This window comes from Podarcis cretensis (assembly GCF_951804945.1).
Source record: "Podarcis cretensis genome assembly, chromosome: 3".
In the NCBI taxonomy this organism is placed as follows: Eukaryota; Metazoa; Chordata; class Lepidosauria; order Squamata; family Lacertidae; genus Podarcis; species Podarcis cretensis.
Genome location: NC_137172.1, coordinates 124,919,070 through 124,937,989, shown reverse-complemented (window position 1 = coordinate 124,937,989; position 18,920 = coordinate 124,919,070). Strand labels below are relative to the sequence as shown.

At 45.5% G+C, this 18,920-nt stretch overlaps 2 protein-coding genes across 9 annotated transcripts in view; one reads left to right on the top strand and one right to left on the bottom strand.

Moving 5' to 3' along the window:
* Window positions 1-1,121: 1,121 nt before the first annotated feature.
* Window positions 1,122-14,683, bottom strand: TDRD6 (tudor domain containing 6). 3 transcript variants are annotated; one of them, XM_079969607.1, is made up of 5 exons: window positions 8,410-14,683; window positions 6,081-6,199; window positions 5,862-5,951; window positions 2,821-2,881; window positions 1,122-1,677 (listed from the first exon to the last, which is right to left on the bottom strand). In XM_079969607.1, the coding sequence occupies exons 1-5, from the start codon at window positions 14,678-14,680 to the stop codon at window positions 1,631-1,633; spliced, it is 6,588 nt and encodes a 2,195-aa protein (XP_079825733.1). In that variant the 5' UTR covers window positions 14,681-14,683; the 3' UTR covers window positions 1,122-1,630. The 3 variants fall into 3 exon arrangements, with proteins under 3 accessions (XP_079825733.1, XP_079825732.1, XP_079825734.1); XM_079969606.1 differs by lacking the exon at window positions 1,122-1,677 and adding an exon at window positions 1,684-2,447; XM_079969608.1 differs by lacking the exons at window positions 1,122-1,677; window positions 2,821-2,881; window positions 5,862-5,951; window positions 6,081-6,199 and adding an exon at window positions 6,281-6,368.
* A 3,396-nt stretch (window positions 14,684-18,079) lies between these two features.
* CYP39A1 (cytochrome P450 family 39 subfamily A member 1) overlaps window positions 18,080-18,920 on the top strand; it is a 65,009-nt gene continuing 64,168 nt past the window's right edge. For 3 of the 6 annotated variants that reach the window (XR_013837020.1, XM_079969940.1, XM_079969939.1), the window contains exon 1: window positions 18,082-18,836. Coding sequence is in view for 5 of the 6 variants with exons in the window: in XM_079969940.1 (XP_079826066.1) it covers window positions 18,657-18,836 (180 nt within the window). In the remaining variant the exon portion in view is untranslated. Of the gene's footprint in view, window positions 18,837-18,920 lie in introns of all 6 variants that reach the window. The other 3 variants (XM_079969938.1, XM_079969936.1, XM_079969937.1) reach the window with 3 other exon arrangements.

Sequence of the window (18,920 nt, the reverse complement as noted above, 5' to 3'; positions counted from 1 at the left end):
GGGAGAGCCCCTTGAGACAGAGTGGGCCAGATCCTGATTACCTCCAACCCCAAGGACAACTTCAAAAGATGGGAAAGGGCTGCACATCTGCCAATTACCTAATGTTAGCTGAAGTGTTTTCCTTTGCCTGTGTTGTGGCACAAGCTTGGCTGCAAACTTTGTTTCCTTTGGCCACAAAGTCTGAAATCAAACCATGTGGGCAGAGGAAGTGCAGCCAGCCATCACCAACAATGAGCTAATCGAGTTGCCTAGTGATTGGTGTCGCACAGGGCAGGGAACCAAACTTGGCAAGCTGTAAATAACAAAGCTGTAACTGTTATAAACCCACTGCAAACTGGGCAGACTGATCCCCACCTACCATACCCCTAACTCTGCATTGTTGTACAAAAATCCTATACAGTGGTACCTCGGGTTACATACGCTTCAGGTTACAGACTCCACTAACTCAGAAATAGTACCTCGGGTTAAGAACTTTGCTTCAGGATAAGAACAGAAATCGTGCTCCGGTGGCGCAGCAGCAGCAGGAGGCCCCATTAGCTAAAGTGGTGCTTCAGGTTAAGAACAGTTTCAGGTTAAGTACGGACCTCTGGAACGAATTAAGTACTTAACCTGAGGTACCACTATATACAGTATTATAAGTTATATTACAAGGTTTAGCATAGTTCCACATCTCTGTGGAACAGCCATCTTCTACAAGGGAGGAGGAGGAGGAGGAGGAGGAGGAGAAGAAGGAGGAGGAGGAGAAGAAGAAGAAGAAGAAGAAGAAGAAGAAGAGGAGTAGTAGTAGTAGTAGTAGTAGTAGTTTGGATTTGATATCCTGCCTTTCACTCCCTTTAAGGAGTCTCAAAGCGGCTAACGTTCTCCTTTCCCTTCCTCCCCCACAACAAACACTCTGTGAGGTGAGTGGGGCTGAGAGACTTCAGAGAAGTGTAACTAGCCCAAGGTCACCCAGCAGCTGCATGTGGAGGAGCGGAGAAGCGAACCTGGTCCCCCAGATTACAAGTCTACCGCTCTTAACCACTGCACCACACTGGCTCTCACCCACTATGCATGTAGCCTATTTATAATGGCTGAGATAACACACCATCTGTGAAGCAGGAAAATGAAATGGCAAGAATGAATACTACCCACACTATAAACTTTATTCTTGTTTCATTAAACAAAACAAAAAAGTAAGAAAACACAAAGCCTTTCATATAGCTAAGGCTTAAAAAAAAGTTGGTTTGAATGGAAGTGCACTCAAAATACGCAAGGAAGAGTATTTCTTTTACAAAGATGCTCCAAAGCTTAAACAAACTTTAACATTAAAGATAATGAACACATATTTGAGGTTTGCCAAAGGGTACCATTAGAAAATGAACATACTTGAGTGGAACATATTTTAAAGACTCAGAAGTGGCATTCTCCTGGTTGGAAGAGGACATGCCCATTAAACGCTTGTCATCAATGCCAAAAACAGAAGAGCCTTGTGTGCAAGACTCCTCCATCTCTCAGGTGCAATTTAGTGCAATATCCACAAAGCAGGAAGATCAGCACTGCCATCTGAAACGCCACTCACTTCCTCCACTGTAGGATATACAGGCAAGTTAACCGTTTATACCATAGAGGGTTGTGCGTGCTCTCAAGTGTATTAAATACACATTTCCTTTACAGACGTTAATCTGCCAGTAGCAACAGCTGTAAAGAGACAATTTTTCTGATATCAGTTGTCATTCAAATAATGAGGGACTTTATTCATATGACCAGTTCCAATAAATTTAATTCTACTGATCTGAAACTCCAGCAAAACAGAGTGGGAGAGCACTCTCATTCACAAGTTCCACAGCTAACAGAATAGTACCCGAGAATGACAAGGCAACAATCAAGACTGAGCAGAGATGAAAGCAAAGAAACAAAAGCACAGGGGAGACGTGGACCTTGGCCTCCCTGCCAACTGCTTCACAGTTCTGACAACAGCACTTCTCCCCACTCCAATTGCTGGGCAAGCGAAGCAAATCCTCCCCACCCCCTGCAGAAAATTTATTTATCATGCTGAATCCCACATTCTATTTTCCTGCAACAGAGGAGGGGCTCCTTGGATGGGATATATCACTGTGGTTCCTTTATAATGGGAGGGGCAACTCATCCGGGGATCTTCTCCTCTGCTGCAGGAAAATGAGTGCCATGCCGATGCATGCCGCTCCAAAGTTTATGCTTTGCTTCTCTCCTCCTCTTTTTTCAGCCCCGGGAGGTGCACTGCATTGTCTCTCGAGACAGACAGCTGCCAACCTCAGGTGTCTTTGGGTAAGGTATTTTCTCAAAGCTTTTAGACATTCCAGGTATGCTGTGTCAACTGGATCACCTCTATGTTCTTGTTGACACTCTCAAAGAACTCTTAATAGGTTCGTGAGGGGCAAAGCCATGCTTCACATCCCACACCTCTGAGGTGTTCGGGGGGCCCTGTGAATCTAAATACAACCAGATAGTTGAAATTATATGACAAAGGGACCATGCGCTGCCCCTCCATAGCCAGGCAGCCATCATCCCAGCCAGGACAAAACAAAGCACTAGCTCCAAAGTATGTGCTACATGAATGGGGTTCAGTCCCACATGGAGGCCATGATATCGCTTGCCCTCCAAAGTACGAAGGAAGGCAGGGCTGGCAGCACGAGAGGCTGCAGCTCTTCCCTCACAGAATTCTAGCTGCATGAAAAGAAGACTTGCAAAATGACCGTAATCAGCAGCAAGAGGGAAGTGAAGTGAGGCAAGGATTAAGTATACGATACACATAGATATTATTTCGTACAAATTACAAATTCAAACATTTTCTAAATATCTTACCTTCTGTGCCAACAGGTGGCTTAACAGTTGAATACACAGTATCCCTTTTGTTGTCTAATATCTGTAGTGAAAGGGAGGGGGAAGAATTATCTCAAGAACAAAATAATATTTTGATATCTCTTTCCAATGTATTGCTTAATGGTATTGTAAGATAATACTGAACTACAATTCACTAACAAGTGCAATATATAGAGAGCGCTCCTCATTTTACTCATTTATGCAAGGGCTTCTGTTACAGGAGAAAACTGGCAGTAAGCCTTTATTAGAAACCACACTCAGCAACAAAAATGTTCTTCCTAAACTCTGAATCAGTTTCCTAAACAAAACTTGCTTCAAAAGAACTTTACTGAAATAACAAGGCATAAGCTCAAGTCTTTTCAATTAACAAATAATGTACATTATTGAATAAGGTTCTAGTTTTTCACACAACAAGCAGTTATGTTACAACACCAACACACTTCACAAAAAACACTTACAGAGAAGCAATATCCTATTTATTATTGCAGAAGCCATGTTGATTCTTCATCAGCAAGGCTATTCCAAATGCTTAATTCCAGGATAGACATTAAGGGTATAGATTAGGGCAGAAAGAAGAGAAGCATCTGAGAAGGAAAATGGGATAAAATATAGATAGAAACAAGTTTTTACCCTCAGCATTCAATGCCCAAGTCATGTTTTCCTTACACCACTGTGCAAGATAGTGAAAAAGGAAGAAAAAGGGTTCTGCTACTTTCACGTCATCCCGCTTCTATAATGAACTCTCTGAGCCTCACCCCTACTAGCGCAGAAAAAAGGAGGAATTATTGCTGGACATGAGTGAGAGGAGAAATGAGTACAAGCTGTGAGCTACTGCTAACATGGGGCAACTTTGTTGGATAAAATTATATTAATGCAAGGACTTCTGCTTGCACAACTGAACATCCCCGTCCTCTCTCTGCAGCCCCCCCCCCATCTGCTGCAGAGGATTGGGGAGCTCCCAAAACAAATCTGGTGGCACACGGAGAAGAGAAAGGGAAAATTAGGTTACACAAGCAGAGGTCCTTGTGCTAATGAAACAATTTTGTTGGCTACAACCCATCATTCTGCTTGGTGTAGGCAGTGGAGCATTCTTACTGCAAAGGACAGCCACTAGTTTGAGGGAGGAAGAGGAAAAGGATTTGAAATGGAAATATGGGGCAGAGGACATTCAGGCTGAGAGCCAGAGGGCAAAGCCAAGCAGGAGACTTACAATACTTGTACATGGTACTCTTCGTTGGCTCTAACAGTGTCCTATGCTCTAATAGGTTCACTGCATGCTTCAGAAGCATAGCACACTTGCACTTTCCTGCTCCCTGGTGGAGTCAGAAGTCAAAAAAAGAGCCTGCAGGAGGGCCTGCCTATTTCTAGCCCAATGCACATCACAACGGGGAAGACCAATTCTATGCCCCAAACACAAGCGGTCAAGATACCTGGGATTATCTCAGGCTATCAATAATAATAATAATAATAATAATAATAATAATAATAATATAATATTATTTATACCCCACCCAGCTGGCTGAGTTTCCCCAGCCACTCTGGGAGGCTCCCAATCGAATATTAAAAACAATACAGCATTAAATATTAAAAACTTCCCTAAACAGGGCTGCCTTCAGATGTCTTTTAAAAATAGGATAGTTGCTTATTTCCTTGACATCTAATGGGAGGGCGTTCCACAGGGCGGGCGCCACTACTGAGAAGGCCCTCTGCCTGGTTCCCTGTAACCTCACTTCTCGCAATGAGGGAACCGCCAGAAGGCCCTCAGAGTTGGACCTCAGTGTCCGGGCTGAACGATGAGGGTGGAGACGCTCCTTCAGGTATACAGAACTGAGGCCGTTTAGGGCTTTCAAGGTCAGCACCAACACCTTGAATTGTGCTCGGAAATGTACTGGGAGCCAATGCAGATCTCTCAGGACCGATGTTATATGGTCCCAGTGGCCACTCCCAGTCACCAGTCTAGCTGCCGCATTCTGGATTCTACAGTTTCTGAGTCACCTTCAAAGGTAGCCCCACATAGAGCGCATTGCAGTAGTCTAAGCGGGACATAACTAGAGCATGCACCACCCTGGCCAGACAGTCTGCGGGCAGGTAGGGTCTTAGCCTGCGTACCAGGTGGAGCTGGTAGACAGTTGCACTGGACACAGAATTAACCTGTGCCTCCATGGACAGCTGAGTCCAAAATGACTCCCAGGCTGCATACCTGGTCCTTCAGGGGCACAGTTACCCCATTCAGGACCAATGAGTCCCCCACACCCACCCGCCCCCTGTCCTCCCTAAACAGTACTTCTGTCTTGCCAGGATTCAACCTCAATCTGTTCGCCGCCATCCTTAAAGGCTGAATGGTGGACTTACAAGCATTTGTGGCAGGACTGTAACTATGTTCATAAATTTGGGGTTTCATTAGTGCAGGGAATTTGACAGTTTATGGGAGAAAGGTTAATGATGGACCCCAGTTTATATTTACTTTCTACGTTTGTCAATGAAAATGTTAATGCAATTTGTAAACTTCTAATGTTCCATATTTTGGTTGCCGCCATCTGGTAATGGCTCAGGGTTGGAAGGATGTCTCAACTTTTTCTCTGGACATTTGGCTCAAAAATCTTTCTATATTGCCATATCTCATCATCTGTGAGCCATTGGGGGGGGGGGGGAGGCTGACCCACAAGACTTTGCAGCCACTTGGTGGCTTTTTGAGACTTAAATGACAAGACCAACATATGGTTGCACAAAGTAGGATTTTATTTGGAGAGATGTGTAACTTTATTTATTATGTACTACTGTCTTTTTCAACAATGATATTCATTTTGCTCTGTGTAACTTTTTGCACAACCCCAGTAGGAGGTCTGGATTTTCTCTATTATTATTACTATTGACTACCTCTGGATTTAAGAATTCCATTGTTTTGGTTTGTATTATACCGTACAATTCTTTCTGGGTTTTGTGTCTTACTGCTCTTGGGTTCTAATGAAAATGTTTTTAAATAATTAAAATAAAGCAACTTAGCATTTTAGAAAATACTTTACCTCAGTTGGACTTGCATCCTGTTCAGGAATCCGATTCCAAACATTGATAGGACTTACTACCTCTTCATTTCCACTTGAAAGATTCAAAACCTTTATGTAAAAAGAATGCAATCTTTACAGACGTAACTTTTATAGGGCACCTTAATGGACAAGTATCATTGACATAACAAGATCCAGTTACATGTGGCAAATTTATTCACCATATTCACACTGACTTACCTTTGTACCTTCCGCAGATGCGCCTAAAATCTGAGCCTTGTACCAATGAATGCCAGACCACACCCTGCATTTGGAACCAATATCAAAGCCATTTAAGTCGCAAGTAGTTTCATTTTTTTCTGAAACAGAGAATGTGCATTATTTTTCTAAGATGTCACACTGCAAGGCATAAGCAATTTAAAATGAAGCTATAGGGTTACCGATTGCAGTCCAAAATGACAACTCCCAAGCAGTATTGCCAGATTTCAAGGCTTCCCTCCATGTTGTCTTTTTTACAGCTGACTCAATCTATGAACAGACAATTTATTACGTTGAAGGCAGCTTGCTTTTTCAGTATTCCACTGTAACACCTGACCACTAGTTAACAGTCTGAAGTTATCTTAGTTAACAGTTGAAGTTAGGGCAATTTATAATATGCCTGTTGGGCATTTTCTTCCTAACAGAAAAATGATCACCGCTAGACTGATCAACCGCTGAAAGAAAAAGAAGCCAGCAGTGCAGGTGTGGGGCGTGTGCAAGGAAGAGTGTGAGAGGTCCTACTGCTGCATGCGTATGCAAGGAACATGTGCATTGCTCACGTTATCTCTAACTACCGCGCATAAATGTTTTCTACATTCTAAATACTATGCAATCCATGTCATAATTTTATTCGCTTCCTTAAGCATCTGCTCTGGAATCCAGGCTGTGGAGCTCCTTGTCCTGCAAGACTGGTCTACCTCTGCTTGTGATATTGCTTTAGCCACAAATCTGTTTAGGCAGGCATTTCATGTTGGCTGGCTGGCTAGTCTCTGCAGGACCCCAGAAGTGTTTTTAAGGGGAAGGGAGACAAAAGGCAAACAGGGCATGAATAACACTGCCAGCTTTGGAGGTATATTTTTATGACATCTCTTTTCTGGCATTTCATAACCCCACAGTGAAATCCTATTCTTTATTATCACTATAGATTTCAAACATCATGCTAGGAAATGAGACAGGACTTTGCCCTCTTCTTTTCTCCCTCACCCAGAACTCCCTATCTGCTCCGGAGGCCGACTGCAGAAGGAAGGGAAGGGAAGTCCAGTGTCTGTGAGTGGGAATCTGCTGCACAAGTGGAACACTGCAACTGGATACCATCCTATGGAGCTAGAACTGCTTGTGCAGCTACAAGCCTATTTCTATTTGTTAAAGTTTATCAATGCCAACCCAAAAGAGCCCTGATGATGTTGAAGTGCACTTCATAGGTCCAGAGAAGAGTTAAAAACAAAGAAAGCATTAAACAATGCTGCTGGATATTGCTATGGATGGAATAGGGAGCAACTCTTGCTTCTTGGTGCACAGGCAGAAGAACTTCAGTGGATGTACATTTTCCCACCACTGTGGTAAAGCTACTGCTGCTGACCTTCTACCTACCTGTAATAATAAAAAAGGAAGAGCCCTACACAACATTCTATTCAACAACTTTAGCTAGAGCCCACCAAGAGATGACAAATATGAACGGGCCTTTCCCTTAATGCATGTTTTGCATTGTCAAGAATTCCCGTTTTCCAGAAGGGAGCAGTACACCATGTGACTAGAAATGTTACAACAGGTGTAACTCAAAAAGCCAATTTTTTCTTTTACTTCAGTATATATCTATACAGAGAGGGACGCAGGTGGCGCTGTGGGTTAAAGCCTCAGCGCCTAGGGCTTGCCGATCGAAAGGTCGGCGGTTCGAATCCCTGCGGCGGGGTGCGCTCCCGCTGCTCAGTCCCAGCGCCTGCCAACCTAGCAGTTCGAAAGCACCTCCGGGTGCAAGTAGATAAATAGGGACCGCTTACCAGCGGGAAGGTAAACGGCGTTTCCGTGTGCGGCTCTGGCTCTGGCCAGAGCAGCGATGTCACGCTGGCCACGTGACCCGGAAGTGTCTCCGGACAGCGCTGGCCCCTGGCCTCTTAAGTGAGATGGGCGCACAACCCCAGAGTCTGTCAAGACTGGCCCCTACGGGCAGGGGTACCTTTACCTTTACCTTTATATCTATACAGTATTTACTAAGCAGCACATTTATCTGAGCCCAACAATTTTACAATGTTTTGTAAAAGGAAAATAATGTCATTACTCATTCTATATTCAATAATACATTTAAGTTTTGACAAATAGTACTCCTAAGTGGTGGTGATTGCAATCCTTGAAACAATTTTTACATTCATTTCTTTCTGTACAATTCCTCTTCCTAGCAACCACTTATTACAGTATTCTTACACAACAAAACCTGCAAAGTAAGAGTAACTCTCTTCAGCGAGAGACGCCATATGCACCACAGGTCACCTGCAACACTTAAAAGTAAGCAATGTAAAAACAAGCACTGTCTTACCTGTACTGTGACTTGGAATGTCAACTGCTTCTTCATCTAGCAGTGTGCTTCTCAAAAAATCCTCTCCAACCAAATTGCTCTCTTTAAATCTTTCACCCGCATCATGGCTCATCTGTGTTTCAATGTGGTTCTTCAGCAGAGTTTGCCTTGCTAGACAACGGTAACCTTCGCTTTCTTGTCCTGTTTCACACACCTCCACAATGTCCTCATGGCAGAAGTCGTCTTGCAGTTTGAATCCAGTTTCTGAAAATGGTAACTGGATTTCATTATCCGCAGGCAGCTCCAACAACATATCCTCCCTGATTTCACCAGCTTGTAAAAGATACACTTCAGGTGTAACAGGTTCCAGCAGTAAACAGTCACTTTTATCCTTTAGTGAAGAGCGCTGTTCTAACTCCCCTTCTGCATGTGTCATGTCAAGCAAGTCCAATTCTGCTCTCTCTTGTGTTTCTTCACACAGGGGAGGGCTCACTTCAACTGTCTCCAGATCCAGTGTGTCTCCAAATGGGTGCATCTTCAGTTGAAAAGGCAGCTGATTTGTACCTGATAAAGTCACCACCTCAATAGGCACCAAATCTGACACACTCAGTGTTTCATCCACAGCTAAATGTACTTCACGTGTATCCAGTGTTAACATTTCTGCTTGGCCTTCAGTCTCTTTCAGAGTTTCAAACAAATCTAGTTCTAACACCTTAGATTCACCACCATTAGGAAGCTGTGTTTCAGTAACATCTGCAAAATTTGGTATATCACTTTCTTTTGCAAATGCAGAATAGTCAGTTCCCTTTTTAAATGTTTCAGACACAGTGTGTTGGTCTCCAATGTCAAGTACTTCAGAAGTGGTTTGGTGGTGCTTGGTTTGAGATTTGGGTGAAGAAGTTGGGGGAAATGCTCCAAATGAATTACCACTCCCTGTAGCAACTAAACACTTATCTGCCGGTTGGAATGCCTCTGAACAATGCAGCAGATCTTCTGAAGGCATTAGTGCACAGGCAGATACTTTGGTTTCATTTATAACCACCTTTGACCTATCTGTCCCTACATCTTTCATCTGTTCTTCAGGTTTGTGAACACTATTTGTCAAAGTTAAGGCACAGTCTTCAACAACAGGCTTCCAAAAGGGTTTCATTCGTTCATTGATGCTGATTTTTTGACATTCCAGTTGAACAACAAATAAGGGGATTTCAAAAGGGTCATCATTTTGTTTTTCCATGATGGTAGTGTCTAATAGAGAGTCTGCCGTGACATCACAGAAGATCTTATTTATTCCTTCAGCCCACAAACCTTCAGCAGAGTTAAAGCCAAACAAACAACAAAGAAATGCTTGAGGTGGTATTACCAGCAGGTCATCAGGAATTTGCCTGATCATCTCTGCACTGGTAAGTTCCTCGGTTCCATGGTCAATATGAATGAGACTCAAGGTTTCCCCCTCTACACTGCTAATAACGGCTCGGTAACAGGTATTATCTTCGCTATTCTTTGCTAGACAGGGACAGCCACTTTTTATATCCTCGGCATCTATGCCCATAAGCTCTCCAGCTTCCTGAAGCTTTGTTTCAATTAATCCAATATCATCTGAGTCAGCAAACTGGCACCAAAAATATCCTGGGCTCTTTGCAACTATCAAAAAGGTTTTCAAAGTTTGGCCCACCTTAGGAATCTTCCAGAGGAAGGATTTGGTGTTTGACATATTGAAAGGTTTGCTATACTTATCAGGAACAGCAACTTCACACAGGTTTATCAGATCAGTGTCACTCTCCATTTTGTCAGATGTTTCCCCCAAAGGAGGTTGTTTGTACTCAAGGTAATTATCAACCAAATCCACTGCTATATTACCATCTTTGTCACAGAGATGAATGTTCCATTTGCTTTCAGTTTTCTCCACAAATTCGCCATTTAGCTGAGTATCACTTGTCCTTTGGGAGAAATACAGCACTGCTTCCTGTGTCCATTCTGAAAGCTCTGTGGTCTTAACTCCATACAATGAACAATGAATGCTCATCACTGGGACTGATGAACAGTCTTCAAGGAGTCTACCTGTTTTGCAAATGCTAACCAATGCGGTATTGCCATAATCAATATACTGCACCCTCACCAGTTTACCAGAGGGTTTTTCAATGACTGCAGCTCGATACCATAAGCCATCTTCTGAAAACAATGCACACATTATGTCTCCTATGTGAAGCTGTTGCCCATTCAGGCTCTCAATATTTTCAGATTTATTTAGTTTTTCTGAAATGCTGTCAAGCAAGGGCTCATCTTCTACTAGGTGAACATAGAAGTCGGATGGATTATTTATATGAGAAACATACACCAAAGTTTTAAGACCAAGGCTTATGATTTTTTGAGGTAAAGCACAAATATTTTTAAGTGAAAAGTGTGTATTAGTTTCAGATTGATTTCTGCTTTTCAAGTTATCAGGGGGAGTTTCTCTGCTTAGCATGGAATTTCTATGACTCCTATCTGTTCCAGGATCATTTCCATTATTTTTTTCCACTGGTCCAGGAAGCTTAATTGTCACCTCTCTTTTTGTTTTCTGCTGAATTGTCACCTCTCTTTTTGTTTTCTGCTGAAATTGTCTTACTTCTCTACATACAACAGTGTGTTTGCTACTGCCTACTATGTCCAAATTTTCATTGTTCCACCTCTTGTCCTCAAAAGTTGGTTTATCCATTTCTGTTAAAGATAGCCTTTTTTCAGTGTTTTGTTCCCTGGTGAGCAGATATCTGGATGCTGAAGCTCCATTTTTTGTATATTTGGCCATCCCTCTGCTGTACTGCAAACTCTCTTTCAGTTTTGCATTGATCTGCATCTTACCATCATATAGTTCAATGATCAGTTTTCCATCAGGTTCTTTTGCTACAATTAAAGCCTTTAAGGGCTTATCTAGTACTGCTTTTTCAAACCATGCAGAAACTTCTTCTGGAACATCAACAACATCAGATAGAGAGCATTTTATGGCTTGCATTGGCAAAAGCAGTAACTCATAAGCATCATTTGGTACTAGGACCAAGTCTCCATTCTTTAGCAACTGCCTATTCCCAAAATCCACAAAGAAAACTTCTTTGGTATCTTTTGCTGAAGTTACTACTGCCCTGTACCAGCAGCCATCCATATACTTTGCAAGATACACATTTCCAGGGCCCTGTGATGTTTCCAAATTGTACTGCATTTTGCTGAGTTTAGCAATATTAGTAGTTAACTGCCCAATAACATTTGCATTTCTAGCAAGTTGGCAGTAAAAGTGACTGGGATCATTAACATGTGTGATATAAACCACCTCTTCACTTCCTATTTTAATGTCATGTGTAGAATAATAGTATGACAGAAGATGAACAGAAGATATTAGAGGTTTTTGAGGCTGCACACATCTGGCTAGACCCTTCTTTGCTAAAAAATGGCACACACTTTCAAAAGGGGTAATCAAGTCCACAATATTGATGAAATCTGTATTGTTTAATGCTGCAAAAGCAAATATGGTACATTTCAGTTCTAATGTGCTTGCTGACTCCACAAATTCATGAAAAGCTTCAGTGGCTTTTTCATCCCACACAAACGGATCCTGACCATTTGGCTGAATTAAGTTGTAAAGGCTACATCTGAAAGCTTGAGCTTTCAACGTCAGAAACTCTGTCTTAGTTGCACGGACATTCTTTAGTGAAACACGCTCTTTGTTCCCATAGTCAACATATGCAACTTCCACCTCTTCATTACAACATACTTTACTAGTAATAAGAGCTCTGTACCACTTCTCATCCTCAGAATACTTAGCCAAACATACATAATTTGGCCATTCACGGGGTTGTGCTGAATGCATACAATAATCTTGAATTTTAGCCATAAGTGCTCTCAGGTCTTGGGAACTTTTAGCTAGCTGACACCAGAAGAGACTAGGACTTTCTGTATAGGATACTACCACATCTACTGTATTTCCAACTTCCAGATGCCCTTCACTAGAAAACCCTGGCTTTATTTCAGAGTAGTTTTGCATAACATAGAGTGAAGGGGTTGGGGCAATGCTAGAATCCTCTTTTGCAAATGCTTTGCATGACAAATAGCAACTATCTTCACTGGGCTGCTGCTTGACGATCAAAGTTTCAGTAGGATAAGGGGCTGAACTGTGACGTTGTGGCAAGGGTTCATTTTCATCTTTGGGGGAAATTTTTCTCACAGGCTTCTGCCCTATGCCCTCTATTCCAGACGTGCTCCTCAATGGCTCCTTGGTCACTTTCTGGAGAGTCTCTAATTCCTCACCCTTATGATGCTCAGCATACTTCTGTTGAGACATGATTTTGCCCAAGTTTTTTTCTCCTGCTAGTGAATGATCAAAAAGTTCCACTATGTAAATGTCCCCTTGCTTGTCTAAGACCTTGATTACCAGCTCCTTGTTTAGCACGGCTTTCCTGAAATAGTCTACAGCATCTGGGCTCCATGACTGCCCTGGTGGGAAAGGATTAGCCAATGCACATCTGAGTGCTGCAGCAGGAAGTTCTCTGAACTGGGGAAGCAATTCCTTCACCTTATGCAAGTCAATAATTTCAGTGTTTCCTCTGTCTACCAGATGAACTTCAATTCCTTTTCCCAGCATCTTGGTGACAACAGCACGGTGATAGCAGTTCTCCTTCAATGCGACACAGCACAGGGATCCTGGTTTGGGCTGAAGCAGAATACGCCCTAGTTTTTTACTCTGAGAATAGAAGTCGCTTAAGTTCTGTATGAGGCAACGGAGGGGCTGGCGATGCTCCTGCAGGTGCACCCAGAAGTCTGTGGGATCCTGGAGGAAGGACACTTGAGCACTGTGGTACTCACCAGCCTTCAAACGCACAACAGGAAGTGGGTCAGCGGCAAGCATGGACTGAACTCCCAACAGAGAGGCACGTTCTTCCTTGGCTGTGGCACCTACCTTCTTTAGTTCAGCCATTAAGTCAGAGGAATGCTCTTGACTGCTGCGAAGGAGGCTCTGCTCCAGACAATGGGCCTGGACCCCATAGAGGCAGTTAAGGTTCAGGCCATCTTCTCCATAGAGAGTAACATAGTAGAGGTGCTCAAAGGGACAGTAGGCTTCAATGTGGGCTTGCACCACCTTGCTCAACAGCAATGTTTTAAGCTGACTTATCTGAGAGCAGGTCCAGCCACAGCCTCCATCGGTAATACCTTGCAATGAACAAGGATAGGTCACCACCGGCATTCGGAAACACTCAGCAGGCAAATTGCGCAGGTTTTGCTTTGTCACAAATTCCTTCCTCCCATAATCCACATAGATCACCTGCGCCACCTCTCCAAGCTGCTCCTCCGGGCTACCCAGAGGATCTACTTTCAGCAGCAGGGCCCGGTACCAGCAGCCATCGATGCCCCGTGCGGCACAAGGGGATCCTGGGGCCGGCAGGGGTTCTTGCAAGTCTTTCCCAGCGGAGGCCTCGAAAGCCTGGCGCATGGCGTCGGAGAGCAGCTGGATCTCTCTGGAGAGGCTGCGCAGTTGACAATATATCCTGCAGGGGTCGGAGACCTGGGTCACCAGCATGGGCTCTGTCACTCTCATCTGCAGCTGCGGGTAGTAGTAGTCCAGGGCTGTGGGGTCATCCTGGGTACGGGGAGCGGCCGGGCCCCCGGGCGCCTGGGGGGACGGCTGGGGTGGGGCGCTGGGGGCCCCGAGGGAGGTGGCGAGCAGGCCGGCGAAGGTGCTGGGGGAGAGGTGGCCGGCGAGCCCCAGGTGGCGCATCTGGGCCAGCAGCCAGGGCAGCTCCAGCACCACCAGGTGCTGCGCCACCAGCACGTCCCTCACCCGGCCCGAGACCTCCTGGCCCTGCAGGCGGCCCAGGAACTGGGCGGCGGCCAGCGTCCAGCTGAGGCGCGGGGGCGGCGCCAGGTCGGCCAGGACGCAGCCCAGCACCTCGGAGGGCAGCTGGAAGAGCTCGGCGGGGCCGCGCGCCAGGGCCTGGGCGCCGGCGCTGAGCGTGCGGCCCTCGTCCAGCAGGAAGACGCGGTAGGCGGGCGCGGGGCCGGCGCGGAGGAGGCCCAGCACCCGGCCGCGCCGCCAGCGCCCGCCCGCCTCCGCCAGGCACAGCTCGCCCGCCGCCAGGGGCCCCGCGCCCGGCAGCGCCGCCAGCCGAGGCCCCGCCCGCGCCTGCACCTCCTCGGCCAGCCGCAGGTACTCCTCGCGCCGCGCGCCGCGGAAGCCCCACAGCCGCACCAGCGGAGCCTCCGCCTGGAGCTCCACGAAGGACACGCGCAGGGACAGGCAGCTGCCCGGGCTCGGCAGCGAGGAGCACATGATGGCGGGGGAAGCCGGCGGGCACCGGCCGGCAGCGGCAGCGGGCGGACACTAGCGGCGCCTCACGAGGCACCAACGGCGAAGACGGCGGAGGGGAGGGAGGAGCCCGTTCCTCGCCCCGCCCACCCGCCCGCCCGCCCGCGCGCGAGCCCCGCCCTGCCGGAAGGAGCCCAGGAGGGAAGCGGGCGGGCGGGCGGGCGGGGGGCGCGCCAGGGCAGTTCCCTCCGGCGCTTCGGAAAGGCGGCCGAAGGCGGCGGCGGGGAGGGTCCCGCCAGCCCACCTGCCGAGCGCGCCCTGCCGCCGGGCTGCTGCTTGCAGACGGAGCAGCCGAGCTGCGGCGCCCGCTTGTTTCCGCCCGCCATCCTTTCGCCCCGCGACCTGGACGCAGGTGTCTGCCCCCCCCCGCCCCCCCCCCCGGGCCGGGGTCCTCAAGGGCCGGAGCCAAAGGTGTCTTCCTCCTGCTTGGCCGGGCGGGAAGGAGCGAGCCTTCAAGGCCCCACAGAGCAGTTGGGCAGGCGGAGGCTCCCTGCTTTTCTTGCGGAGCTGCCTTCAGAGGGAGAAATCAGGATGCCAAGTTGAAGCGAGGAGAGGAGGTTTCATGGGGCCAAGTCACAGGCAGGCAGGCTTTACCCGAAGGGGCATCCAGTCCAGTGTCCTGCAATGCAGGAATCTTAGCTGAAGCATCCAGGGCAGGTGGCCTTCCAACCGCGGCTTAAAAACCTCCAAGGAAACCTCCCATTCCACTGTTGAACAGCTCCTGAAGCTTAGTTGGAATCTCCTTTCCTGTGATATGAAAGCATTGGCTCAAAGCCTGCCCTCCAAAGCAGGAGAAAACAAGCCCGCCCCACCCTCCATGTGACTGCCCTTGAGATAGTTGAAGATAGCTATCATATCTCAGTCTCTTTCCCTGGCTCCTTCAATTGAATCATAGAATCCTAGAGTTGGAAGAGACCACAAGGGCCATCGAGTCCAACCCCCTGCCAAGCAGGAAACACCATCAGAGCACTCCTGACATATGGTTGTCAAGCCTCTGCTTAAAGACCTCCAAAGAAGGAGACTCCACCACACTCCTGGGCAGCAAATTCCACTGTCAAACAGCTCTTACTGTAGTGTTAGGGTAGTGTTAGGCTTTTCTGCTGCTGCATGACACTGTCAACTCGTGTTAAGCTTGTGGTTCACCTAGGTCCCTAGATCCTTTTCACATGTAAGCCAGGTGTCCCCCATCTTATATTTATGCATCTGGCTCTTTCTGCCTACTAAGTACAGAACCGTACATGTGTCCCTATTAAGATCCCTTTTGTTAGTTTGGGCCCACTTCTCCAATTTGTTAATGTCATGTTGATTCCTGATTCTGTCTTCTGCGGCATTAGCTACCCCTCCCAGTTTGGTGTCATCTGCAAAGTGGATGTGCATCCCCTCAATTCCTTCATCCAAGTCGCTTATAAAGACACTGAACAACAAGGGGCCCAGGAGAACTCTGCAGCACCCCATGTGTCACTTTCCCCCAGGATGACTAGGAACCATTAATGAGTACTTTGGGTTTGGTCTGCCAACCAGCTACAAATCTAACAGTTGCCTCATTCAACCCACATTTTACCAACTTCCTCACAAGAATATCATGGGGGACTTTGTCAAAAGCCTTACTGAAATCAAGATACATCTAGGTCCACAACATTCCCCTGATCCACCAAGCTTGTAACTCCATCAAAATGTAATGAGATTCGTTGGAATGACTTATTTTTGAGAAACCCACGATGGGTCTTAGTAATCAGAGGCTGGCAAAGCATGTAAGACAGACATTGCATGGAGGATTCCCCATTGCAGAGATCATGAGAGGAGTATTTCTGAAGTTTCGTGGAGGAATTATAGAAAAATTAGCTGAAGGCAGATGTGCAGAAGAGGGACCGATTGAGGAAAAGAGAGGGAGGGGCTAAGAAGGGTGGCTGGAAGAAAAAGAACCCAAGAGACCACAAGTAAGTATAAGGGAGAATGGGGCAAGGAAGTTGCATCAAAGGGAGTTTATACCAGTTTGGTTTTTAATTGAAATGTAGTCTGGTGTGTGTTTTTTAAATTGTATTATACCAAATTTTTGGGATTTTAAAATTTACTCAGAAGTTTGATAAATGTATTATAAGCAAGGACGACAAACAGCATCACATTTAGTAAGCAGACAAATGTTTTGTGAAAAAAATGTAGCATATACTCATTAATGATTAAATAGCCTATAGTGTAGCTTGATTCAAAGGTCTTGTTTTATCACCAAACCTTGCTAGGTCAGCATGATACAGTACTAACAATCAGCTCACTTTGGGAAGCTCAACTATTTTAAGATAAATCCAGTATTTTTCCAAGATTGCCTATGAATGTAACAACAGTATTTGGATATTATAGCTCCATCTACATGTATGACAGCTTGGAAGATAAACAGATATTTTACTCAGTTCGTGGTCAATTTATTTATATACCACATTTCCCACAAATATATATGTGCTGAAAGCAGTTCACATAAAAATGTTTTAAGTACATTATTGAGATGTAATAAAAAATATAATCTCATTACAAAAGAATCCAGCATTAGCATTCATTAAAATTTAAGTGAACATAAGTTCACCAATATTAAAAGCAAGGCTTTCCAATAACTTCCTATCCAAAAGTAGCCCAAAAGCTGATGATGCTAGTATCTGGCACCCCTCGACCTGTGCCTCAAACCAAAAGCCCAGAAAGCCCATGGGCATAGCCAGGATTTATTTTAGGGTGGGCAGGCATTTTGTGTGTGGGGGGGGGGTGCAGAATGAGTTATATGGGACGCAGTCAGATAGTAAAGTATTTTTATTTATTTACTTGATGGGGGGATAGCTGCCCCCCCCCCCAGCTACAGAATTCTTCTGGGAGGCTCTCAGGCCTGGAGCGTGGGACAAGGCAGACAAAAGCAGTCATTGCCAAATGGCACACACAGAGTCTTTCTCCCCTCACAGTTCTGGAAGCAGGTCCCTCATGAAGGCTCATTGTAGAAACACAAGTGCAATGTGCTTGACTTTTTTAAAAAAAGTTTTATGTACAAGGAGTTCTCAACTTACACAGGGCTTACATTCTGGGGATCACACCTAAAGCTAAAATTGGTCACAGTAAATGGCGAGTGGGATTGCCAAAGTCTTTTCCCCCAGATGCCCATCCATTTCTGTCCTCTTTAAAGAATAAAAAATTAAAAATAAATTTTTGCCAAGGGCATAAAGCTGAATGCACACAAGTTAAATGTGCATGAGTTGCAGGTTTACTGTACACCACTTAGAAAATATGAATATTAAAAAGTACACCTGGATCGAGGCGGATCAGGACTGCTGATCCTTTTAGATTTGTCAGCAGCCTTTGACATGGTCGATCATGATCTTCTGGACCACCGCCTCGCATAGTCTATGTGATGGTGGATGTGAGGAAAGTCCTGTCCTTTTGAACTACTGGAGTGCACAGAGAGAGACAGAAATGAGTAATGATCAGCAGTTGTGACACATTGCTCCTGGACCTGTCTGCATTGTGTCTGTTCCTAAATGTCTGTAAATACCAAATGTGCTCAGGCTCAGGCTCTGTGGCTCCAAAACTATAATACTGTCTATTGATATAAAAGAAAATATCAAGGCAATGTATGCACAGTTAAATAACAAAGGATCTATTTTCATTATTTGTAACAGAATAGCTTACAACAGTTAATATTGGACAAGAAGGAAAATGAAATATGGCTTCATGTTTCAGAGAACAGAGACAAGAGAAGTCCATTTTGAGGGTCAGTTAGAAAGTAAAACTAGCCTCTCCCAGAGGCAAGCTGAACTATGTAATAAACTTGTCTTTTATCATAGCATCCGCAAGAAGGCAGCAGTACAAACAAGATTTTTTTGAATACTATCCTGACGTAACCCCTAGCAGCATTATATCTTACAGCAGCAGCCTGTGTCAGAAAAGCAACTGCTACAGAGGAAAGAAGATGGAAATCATTTTGGCTCTCCTGTTTACAGTGGTTCTAGGTTTTGTTGTCAAGCATATTTTCTTTCCATTCAGAAATGTCAATGAGCCGCCATGTATCCGTGGCTGCATCCCTTGGTTCGGAGCTGCCTTCAAATTTGGGAAAGCTCCTCTGGAATTCATCAAACAAGCCAGACTCAAGGTAAGAACTGTGGGAGCCAGGGATGGGGAGGGAGAATGAATGAATGAAACCATTTAGTACGGTCACAGAACAGAGATCGGGGAG

Excerpts from the sequence above, each read along its gene's own strand:
- TDRD6 (XM_079969606.1), bottom strand. The coding sequence starts at position 14,680 with ATGTGCTCCTCGCTGCCGAGCCCGGGCAGCTGCCTGTCCCTGCGCGTG. Across the intron at positions 5,952-6,080 it reads CATCTGCGGAAGGTACAAAG|GTTTTGAATCTTTCAAGTGG; the intron begins GTAAGTCAGTGT and ends TTTTACATAAAG. Across the intron at positions 2,882-5,861 it reads AGGATGCAAGTCCAACTGAG|ATATTAGACAACAAAAGGGA; the intron begins GTAAAGTATTTT and ends CTTTCACTACAG.